The 10,338-nt window shown below is 49.2% G+C and overlaps 1 protein-coding gene across 6 annotated transcripts in view; it reads left to right on the forward strand.

Moving 5' to 3' along the window:
- Positions 1-8,147, forward strand: part of SSH2 (slingshot protein phosphatase 2) — a 229,263-nt gene extending 221,116 nt beyond the window's left edge. For all 6 annotated transcript variants that reach the window (XM_043478968.1, XM_043478939.1, XM_043478928.1 and 3 more), the window contains one exon: positions 1,124-8,147. In XM_043478968.1, coding sequence (XP_043334903.1) covers positions 1,124-3,160 — 2,037 coding nt within the window. In that variant the 3' untranslated portion in view covers positions 3,161-8,147. The remainder of the gene's footprint in view (positions 1-1,123) is intronic.
- Positions 8,148-10,338: the final 2,191 nt, after the last annotated feature.

The following is a 10,338-nucleotide window of genomic DNA, read 5'->3' on the forward strand; positions in this document are numbered from 1 at the left end:
TCGCCTTTGGACTAATGGATGCAGCGGCTCTGACAGAAATAGCTTTTCTGCAAAGTTGCTGGTCATATGAGCACTCTGTCCATAGCCTTGCACCACACTGGGCCCACTGTGGCTTCTCTCCCAGCCTTGGCAAGTTGGCCTCTGCCTGATGTCCCAGCACATTTCTCCCAAAGGCATAACTGACCTTGCTAGTCTGTACTAGCTCTGACTCTTTTGAAGGAGAAAGACCAGAACAATTCCTAGGGAAATATTGAACTTTGAAAATTTACAAAAATGCTGCCAAAGTAGATTGAGGCTGAGAATGATGTTGCTTTAAGAGATGTCCAAGGGCCATCTCTGAATTCTCAGATTCTTAAGTGTTTTACAGTAGGGCTTGATTTCGCATTGGCCAGTTTTCTTTGCTTTGTTCTAAACCCATCTGGGGACTTGTAACTGGTGGAACAGTAAAATGTCAGTCATAGTTGCCCAGTTTGCTCAGGCCTGTGTCTGCATCAGCCATGGAAGGAGCCCCATGAAACAGGAATTGTGCTCACGTGCTGGGATGCAGCCACTGGGAGAAGCAGGGGGAGGAGTGGATGAGAGCTGGCAAGACAGAGGACAGAAGAGAGCAGTGAGACTCCAAGTGAGACATCCATCTCCCTCGGACTTTGGGCATATTTAAGGCGGTCACTGAGCCCTTCAGTGGAACTCTTCCCCTGGAACCATGTTAGGCCAGAAGTCGATAGGCTAGAGAGGAAAAGTTTCGTTTACCCCAGGATGGCCTGAATCTAGAAGGCTCAGGGTCTTCAGAAAATAAGGATTATAGGAGCCTCCAGGCCTACTTACTGTTTACTCTTGGAGCAAGCTATTGGAACAGAATCCTATTAGAGCAAAGAGAACAAAAGTTTAATAGACAGTGACATGTATGACTAATTTTGTATCTCTGCCTTTGATGAATCTGTTCTTTTCTTGTACCATGAAATAGAGTGTAACCCCAGGCAGAGGACAGTTCCAGGCACCCTGTGATTTGTGTCCTCAGAGCCAGAAGGTTCTCCTGGATCAGAACCTAGTGAGCAAACAGCCTGGCTCTTTCAATCATACTCCAGTTTACCCCAGTAACCTTCTCACTGTTTCCTCTTCTTAGGCAATCTCAGAACAGGTCAGCCCAGACATCTTCATGCAGCCGCACTCAGAAAATGCGATGTCAGTCAAAGAAATCGTCACTGAGATTGAATCCATCAGTCAAGGAGTCGGACAGATTCAGGTGAAAGGAGACGTGCTGTCCAACCCATGCCACACACCAAAGAAGCACATCGCCCACGAGCTGCCCCTGGAGAGGGCACAGGCCGCCACGAGCAGGCCTGGGAACCTGGAGCAGAGTGAAGGTTCCTGCTCAGCCCAGCCTGAGCCAGCCAAGGACTCAGGGAAGGGGCACCCCGAGGGGTGCCCAGGGGCACACTCCACTGCAGAGGTGGAAGAAGAAGAACCAGCGGAGGGGGAGCAAGAGCCCTGGGGCCCCGGGATGCCCCCGGGTGCCAAGTGGTGCCCCGGGTCCGTGAGGCGAGCCACCTTGGAGTTTGAGGAGCGCCTGCGGCAAGAGCAGGAGCACCACGGCGCTGGCCCCGCGGGGCCCTCCCCGTCCTCCCTGTCCTCCCTGTCCTCCCGCAAGAATTCCAGGAGCGACTCTCTGGTGGCAGACCCGGCAGCCAGAGGGAAGAGTGACGAAGCCACCCCAGAACTGTCGTATGTCCCCAAAGAGCCAGAGACTAGCAGGGCCCAAGGGCGATGCGGTGGGTCTGAGGCTGGCTCTTTACCACGTCCTGAGCAGCTTGCCATTGTCCCGGCCCCTGAGCTGCGGGAGTCTCATCCGGCGCCAGCACCTCAGGATGGCCTGCGGCACGAAGGCGTCCTGCGGGAGCCGAGGGCTGTGGTCTCAGGCCAGGGGCCCGAAACACCAGCAGCCCCTGCTCCCTTTCCCAAGAAGATAGAAATCATTGAATACACCTACACAGCGCCATCACCTGATCCCAGGCCAGGGCGGGAAAGAGCCAGCAGTGAGAAGAGTGGGGCGCAGGGACTGAGGACTGTGAAGGTGGAAGAGGCCCTCACTGTCCTCTGTGCTCTGGATGAAAATCTGAACCGGACGCTGAGCCCCGACCAGGCTCCTCTGTGCCCCAGAGTGCTACCTCCGCCTCATTCTCCCTCTCCCCAGCAGAGCAGGCCAGCCGACCTGCCCCCCACCCTGAGCAGCCCCGCCGAGCCCGATGTCAGCCCCACAACCCAGCCGTGTGGCGCCAGCCCTGATCACCTGCGCCCCCAGACGGTGATTCACCTGGAAGGCTTCACGGGGCAGAGCAGCACCACAGACAGCGCGCCCTCCACGGAGCAGGGCAGCCGGGAAGAATATCGGGAGGGCCCCCTCTCCAGGGGCGGTGAAGTGCCATACCAGGGCTCCCAGTTCAGTAGCGAAGACCTGCATTTAATCAGCCAACTGGGTGATAATACCGGGGAGCAACCGGTAAAACGGGACCCAACACCTGTAGCCCATCAACTCCCACACAGCTCCAGTACAGACAGCATAGAGAGCCTCAGTCAGAGCCCCAGGGTGGGGAAGGGACGCGCTAAAGAAATCGAGTCCCGAGCGACTTCCCAGGTAGGGCCCCCCAAGCCACCCCAAATGAGGCGTTCAGCTTCCCTCGCCAAGTTAGGTTACTTGGACCTCTGTAAAGACTGTTCACCAGAGAGGGAGCCCGTCTCCTCTGAGTCCCCTCATCTCAAACTGCTTCAGCCCTTCCTCAGAACGGACTCGGGCATGGAGGCCCAGGAGCCCCCAGAAAACCCAGACACCGCCCAGAACCGAGAGCCCACCAAGTATTTCATAGAGCAACTCAGAACCACAGGGCGTGTCGTGCAGAGCAGGCCAGTGCAGAGGCCCCTGGTGCAGTACGCCAAAGAGTTTGGTTACAGTCAGCAGTGTTTGCTCCCCAGGGCAGGGCCTGAATTGACTAGTTCGGAAGGAGGCCTTCCTTCGGTACCGACCCAGGGACTGCAGGACACCGGCCCAGCCCCAGGGCTGGCTGTGGCGCCCCGACAGCAGCACGGCAGAACTCACCCCCTTAGGAGACTGAGGAAAGCGAACGATAAAAAACGGACAACCAACCCCTTCTATAATACCATGTGATTCTGAGCCTGTACACGTGACTTTCTGAAAGAAATGTTTGTAAAAGGGGCAGGTGTAATACGTAAGGAACCATGCACTTTATTGGTTAATTTTATAATGTTTTGGTCATTTTACTGTTCCTGGCGCATGCAGGGTTTGTTCCCCACCCCTACCCCGTGTGTGTGTGTGTGTGTGTGTGAGAGAGAGTTTGATTTGGACGGCAAGACCATTTTGTCAAAAAAAAATTTTTTTTTTTTTTTTTAATTCAAACCTCAAAAAAATACTCATTTTCAAAGAACACCTTTATCCAAGGCAACATGCTGTTTTTCAATCAGCTGCCACCTGCTCCTCATTTTGCCCTCGGAGGAAAGGCCTGCTGGCTTGATTGAGGAAGGAAGCAGATGGGGAGGGTGGGGATGAAGCTGGAAATTGGAAGCGCTGCCTTAGGCCTGTGTGATGAGGGTTTGGTCTCCAGACCTGATGCATTGGATTCAGATTTGCTGAAGGGGGCAGCCTGACGTCAGCGTGTTCTCAGCCCAGCCCATTGGGAGTTCCTGAGGTGGGCAGACTCTGCTTTGCTTTCAAAGAGGGTCTTTCAGAATTCATCTCTTCTGGTCTCCAGAGTGTATCATTACAAAAAGTCATGATAACGGCTGGCTTTGTAAACCTATCAAGCAAATACATTTTTTTTTTCCACCCCAAGCAAATAATTTTATTAAATTTAAAATGACCTCCAAATGAAATCCAAGAGGTCCTCTGTAGAGGGAAGCCGAATAGGAGGAGGTGAAATTGGGGGTGGAGAGGTGGTCACACCCAGTATCTTCCTGGTGGATGGTCTCTACTAAGGTGGTCATCCTACCCTTTCTTCCCCACCCCCTCTTCCCCCCTACCCCCCAGAAATGTGCTGTGCAGCATCCTCCCAATGAGAAAACATGAAAACAGGATAGGGACAAGTTTGAAAAACAGCAACGGAAAGTGTGTTTGTCTAAAATGAGTACAGACGCAGGGTTTTAACCCTCTTGTTACTTGAATAATTCTGTGGGCCTTTTGAGTTTTATGGCCATACTTTTTCCAATTTATTTCCCTCCCTCATGCTGTTTCTCCCAACGCTGCCTAATTTTTTTAAATTTCATAGATATTTGAACTGTTACATGACCTATGTATAACCTCCATCGAATGCAGACTTTTTCTTTTTAATATTATCACTGTTAACACTTGACATAAGTTTTCTTTTTTTCTTTTCCTGGAAGATTTGTCATTTCTCTATATACAGTACTTATGTACATAATGGCGTCACTTTCTTACATTGTTTTGTTGTTAATGTTATAGGGTCTTTTTGATTTATCTATTTTAAGAAGGAGTAAAGCTGCAACTGGAAGACCTACAGATACCACAGAAATATAACTCATGGGTGTTGGTAGGAATCTGCAGAGTATATATGGACAGTGGTGTGATTTAAATGGAGACTTCTAATCACCAGCTCCTGCCAAATTATGCGTTAGTAACTTCCTCCTCAGAGAAACCCCCAAAGGCTCCCAATTAGATTGCAGCGTGACTGAAGGCTGATGCCTCTTTGAGACTGAAATCCCAGAATGTTGTCTGCCAGTGGCTGAATCAGAGCCAGAGAGCATATGTGAGTGTAACTGCTGCCCAGGTCAGAAGCCCCTAATGGATTGGGATGAAGGGCCACAGGGAGGCCTCGGCAAGGGCAGGCGCCCCTAATGACCACATTTGGGATGCTGTTGCTTTGCTGCTGTTGTGGAGGTCCTTAACGCAGGAGCACCTGCCGTAAATACCCTGTTTCAGCTTCTTACAGAACACATGTTTAGCCCGGAGGGAACGCCCTCTGCAGCTCCTCAGAACCAAAGAGGTCTGAAGACTGGCTTCCTGTGTGCTTTGGTCGATGGCCACATCGCTGAGAGACAGACCAAGCACATAGCTGAGGTTTAGGTTTGGGATTCATCACAGCACTGAGAGAAGACGACAGATTCACAGGCTGTGAATGTGATGTCAGAGGCCAGAGCTTGGTGAGGACAGGGTGACCCAAAGGAGACAGCAGAGGTGGACTGAGGCCACTCCTAGGTGCTCAAGACGAGCTGTGAATCCAGTTGCCATGAGGGGGCCATGGTTGGGTCTGATGTCCCTGCCAGGAGGCCAGTTAGACAGAAACCTCCTGTTCTAAGTGTTTTTTAAGGTGTAGTAATGATAGGTACCTGTGCTGTTCCTAAATAGTTTCTTCAATGTTCAGATGTATCATCCACACAGTTTTGTGACTCCTGGATATTTCATGTGTTGTAAAGTGTTCTGCTAGGCGGCATGTTCCAGTGTGAGGAGACTTGCAAGACAGGGTTATGAATTTCCAGGGCTCACCCACTGGCACTGCCCTGTCTGGTTGAGGCAGTTCCATCACCAAGATGATGGGGAAAGGACAGGAAACCGTGCAGGGTTGGGAAGAGGAGGCTTGGCAGGGAGGTAAAGAGAGTAATGTCCACTCAGCGAATCCCCTGAGATGGTGACATCCCTCATACTAAGAAGTACACACCTGGGGGTTGGCAGTATTGCACTGTTCTCGCCGTGGTGTTTAATGTTCACGCTCACTGCATTAAACTAGCAACAGAGATGTGGGGGGTGGGGGGAACCCTCAAATGCTGTGAAGGAAAAAAGGGTCTTGCTTTGCCTTTTTTTAAAAATAATTATTATATATTTTTAATCATTTAATTTACCTGCCTAAAGAAACATTCTCTCCATGAGGTCTGTAATTCAAGCATGCCACAGGGTTTTGCCAGCCCTCAGACTCCCACAACTGAGTGTTCTTGTGCTATTTACGTAGCTGAGTTCTGTCCAGGGGAAGTCCATGATAGCCTATCAACAGCTTTCCAAACTGTATTCTCTTCAAACAGTCTGATAATCTCGGGTGACCTGTTTCCCTTTTCTGTTCATGGAGAACCCAGGCCCAGAGCAGCAGGTCTGGCCGATTGACGGACGAGTAGGAGAAGTTCTGACCTCTCGCCAGGGCCTCTTGTTCTCTTTACTTTGAAAACTACCACAGCCTGACTCAGAATTTGTTCTGGAGGGCTGTGTGATTGTGTGTGTGTGTGTGTGTAAAAAGTCACACTGTGGTGCATGGGGTGAAAGCCCCAGGGCACACAGATTTTGAGCTGTAATCTGGATGGCTCTCTGGTCAGCAGGAAGGAGAAGCCCCCCCCTTTTTTGATTTTAGAAACAACTTAGGCATGGTGTGTGCTCTAGCAGACATAGGACTGTACTGTAGTCATCCTCATCTCACCTCATTTGGATGGCCTTTCAGATCCCGAATGTTTGGGATCATTCCTAACATTTCAGGCTCTTTATCTAGCATTCTCCTGATTCTGTACCTGTATCCCAGCTGGCATTTCCTCTTTCTTGTTTTGGGAACTACGAAGAGCCCCAAGGACAGTCTGAGGATGACCACCCAGGCTCTGGGGTCCCCCCCCACCTTGCTAAAAGGCCCCAGACAGATACTCTCAGATAGACCTGAAGTTGCTGAGAGTAGCAGCTCACAGGAATCTTCATTTGTTCCAGCTGAGGATTTCAGTTCTGAAGTGATCTAGCCATGTTTGGTAAAGATTTTCTTTCTTTCTTTTTTTTTTTTGGTGGGAGTTCTCTCTCAAAGAAAGCATTATGCAAAAAGGGTCATTTTCAAGGGCATTTTCAATTTTTAAAATAAAGCCATTCTTTGGCTTTTTTGAGCAACTGTCTGTGGATACTTTGTTTACATTGTGAGTATTAAAACGAGCATCATCTTGATGGCCGCTCAGTTTCCTCCTCCAGGCACCCCGTTCTGGCCATCCTCACACAGAGCAAGGCCCTTGTGGTCAGCCCTCATGGGGAAGTGGGGACAACCTGAAGCTGATTTCCATCTGTGTCCTGCACTCCCATCCAACACGCTGTATGGAAACAGTCGTCTTTCCTCAGTGATGGTGTGGTCTTATAGTGATGGTTGTAATGGTGAATGGCTAGTGTTGTTTTTCAATTTTGTTTTGCTTTTTGATGGTAGATGAGATGAAATCTTAGCTCTTTCAGCACCAGTCCAACTTAACAGCATCTTGGATTCGTTTTCCCTTCCAAACTAAAAGATCAAGGCATGTATTAGGCATAAATGTATTTGCTGCCTCAACTCATCCAGGGGCCATATTAGAATGAAAACTTGCCTGCCACCAGAGCAGGCAGCTGCCACACTCCTCACCCTTCTCCAGGGCTTGGGGTCCCTGGATGCCATGGAGGGCTATTTCAAGATGCTTCTGTACTGTTCCAGCCTGGAAGTGGAGGGTGACTGGGCCTGGCTCCTGCTGTGAAAAGAGAACCAGCCTCATTTTCTCAGTGCCCCAGAGATCTGGGACAGAATTTCTAAACTGGAATCATCCCTCATCAGCTTGAAGATGCCCCAAGAGGTATGTGACTAGCGCCACCATCTGTGTCCCCACAGCAGCACTAGCGGTGGCCTCCTGTACCAGGGGCTTAACTCAAGCTGATGACTCAGTCTGGAAGCTGGGTAACTTAACATTTCAGGGTAATTTCCCTGAAATGTTTCCCCATCAGTAAGTCCACAGGGAATTGTTTGGTTTTTATGTTCTATTGGAATTTGGTTTGCTTGGCATAGCTTAAGGTGCCTTTTCTTTTTTCCTTTCTACTTTATTTTGTAGGACTTGTTGTAAAGGTAGAAAACAAGTCCCCAAAGCCCCTCCCACTGACTGTTAACCTTTGCCCAGGCAACCCCAAACTTTTATGCTCACGTTTTATTAAATAAAGCAGGTGCTCCCTGGAATCTCTGGGACCTTTTTGAGGCATTTGAAGCAGAATATAAAGAGTGGTCTCATCTCCTTCCTTAATCTTCCTGCTGGTTGGGATGTTCCACTTGTATCATAGATTTTTTATTATTGATGTGCTCCGCTGTTTTTAAATGTGAACTTGTGCGCAAATGTGCAGATTCAATGTTCTTGTTACAGATTGAATAAATTTTTATTTTGAAGATGAAGTGTGTGCTCGATCAAGTACAACAAAAGAGGAGGGTAGTGAGAAGGTGGGGGGATTGCAAGAGAACACTGATGGTAAACATGAATCAATTCTCACTGACTGCTCTCCCTCCCTATGAGATAGCTGAGCGCTGGGGGGAAATATAACTTTCTACCTCTCACAAAACAGGGACTAGATGGGAAATGGGGTCACCAAAGGTTATTTCAGATAGTGTGGCTCCAATCAAGTGACCAGGCTGGGAACTTGCCTGGTCAAAGAGGCTCTTGTCAAAGCCACCACCTGAATGTTAGAATAAATAAGCAAAGGAACCAAAATTCCTCCACCATCCGTGGGACAAAGTGTCTGCTCGAGACAGCTGCCATGACCTGGCCCAGCAGAGACTGGATTTCTCGGGTAGGTGACCTCTGTGGACATGAATGAGAGTTCACAAGCTTTTGTTCGGCACAAGGCCCCTCAGCTCATGGAAAGGGTTCTAGAAATGGGACATGACTTTCCGAAGTAAAAGCTTTAACCCTCTCCCACCATTAGAAAAGAAGCACTTAATTCAATGGTAGAGGAAGAGAGATGCGGCCAAGGAGCAGCTCTCTAATAAAACAGGTTGGGGACAGGGCAGAGAGGGGAGGAATTTCCTGGTTGTCCAGTGGTTAGGACTCTGAGCTTTCACTGCAGAGGGTGCAGGTTCAATCCCTGGTCAAGAAACTAAGATCCCACAAGCTGCATGGCACAGCCCAAAAATCCACAACAAACCAGGCTGGGAGGGAAGGGGTCTCCACTTCTACCACCCCTCCAACAGACCCATCATAAGATATATAGTGATGCCGTTCATCACATATAAAGCAGTGCTACCATCTAGGGAAAGCTCCATTTCCAAAGAAAACACTGCCTTGTCAGTGTTTTATGGATGATATGAATCATCCATATCAAATGAGATGAGCACACCACTGGTGTCTGGCTTGAGTGCCAGAGTGCCTGATGATGAAGGCAAGGTCATTTCACAAAATATTCTAGGGGTGCCTGGAGTCCCTAACCCTGATCAGTTATGGCTTTCTAGCCAAAGCAAATGGACCAAATCATCTCTTTTAAGTTCCCAGACCATCTCTTCGAGAAAAAATGGCTTTATGAAAGGCGAAGTCTATGCCTGTCTCCTACAGATTGCAGTTTAGATGGATAACAGCAAGGGAAAGCACCAAGTCCAAGGAGCTTCTTCCACTGATTGATTCTTTGTGCCTTAGCTCCACCCACCCATGGCTCTGCCAGGCCTTGGCAGCCAGAAGAAGGCTAGAGGGCAGGGCTGAGCCTTACCAGCTCTAAACAATACCTGAGTTCCTGCTCCTGCAGCTGGAGAGCACACCTCCCCTACTACCCAAGTGAAGGCAGAATGGATTGAAGGATTCCTGCTTCCTAGTCCCAGACCCTTCCCTCTAGAATGGCGGGCCTGGCTCTCTTTAAAGATGAGAAAAGGAGAGGAGAGACAAAAAAAAATGCCAGTTCAAGGTAGGAGACAGCATGTCACGTAGCTTTTCTGCCAACAAGTGGTGCAGAGTTGGAAAGAACCTAACCCAGTCCTCTTCATTTTACAGCTCAAGAGAGCTGCAAAAATAGGGTGACTCAGCAACAGCTGAAACTCCAGTTTTGTAGTTAGTCCATGTGTCCTTTCCTCTGTGCCACAAAACGTAACTCTTGGTATCAGCATTTGTGAGACAAAGTGGCATTCTCCTTCAAGGAGAGACAGAAATGCATGGTGCTGGGCTTTCCTGGTGGTTCAATGGTAAAGAATCCACCTGCCAATGCAGGAGACATAGGTTCAGTCCCTGATCCCAGAAGATCTCACATGCTGCAGAGCAACTCAGCCTGTGCACCACAACTATTGAGCCTGTGTTCTAGAGTCCGGGAGCTGCAACTACTGAGGCTGCACACCCTAGATACCGTCCTCCACAATGAGAAGCCACTGCAATGAGAAGCCCGCACACTGCAACTAGAGAGGCCCCGACTTGCTACAACTAGAGAAAAGCCCAAGCAGCAACGAAGACCCAGCACAGCCAAAAATAAATAAAAATTTAAAAAAAAAGAAATGCATGGTGCTGAAAAGCTTGACCCAGACACCAGAACCCTTGGGTAAGAACCTCAGCTCTACTATCTCAGTTTCCTCATCTGTAAAACAGGGGTAATAATAGTACCCATCTCAG

This window comes from Cervus canadensis, chromosome 1 (genome assembly GCF_019320065.1).
Source record: "Cervus canadensis isolate Bull #8, Minnesota chromosome 1, ASM1932006v1, whole genome shotgun sequence".
Taxonomy (NCBI): domain Eukaryota; kingdom Metazoa; phylum Chordata; class Mammalia; order Artiodactyla; family Cervidae; genus Cervus; species Cervus canadensis.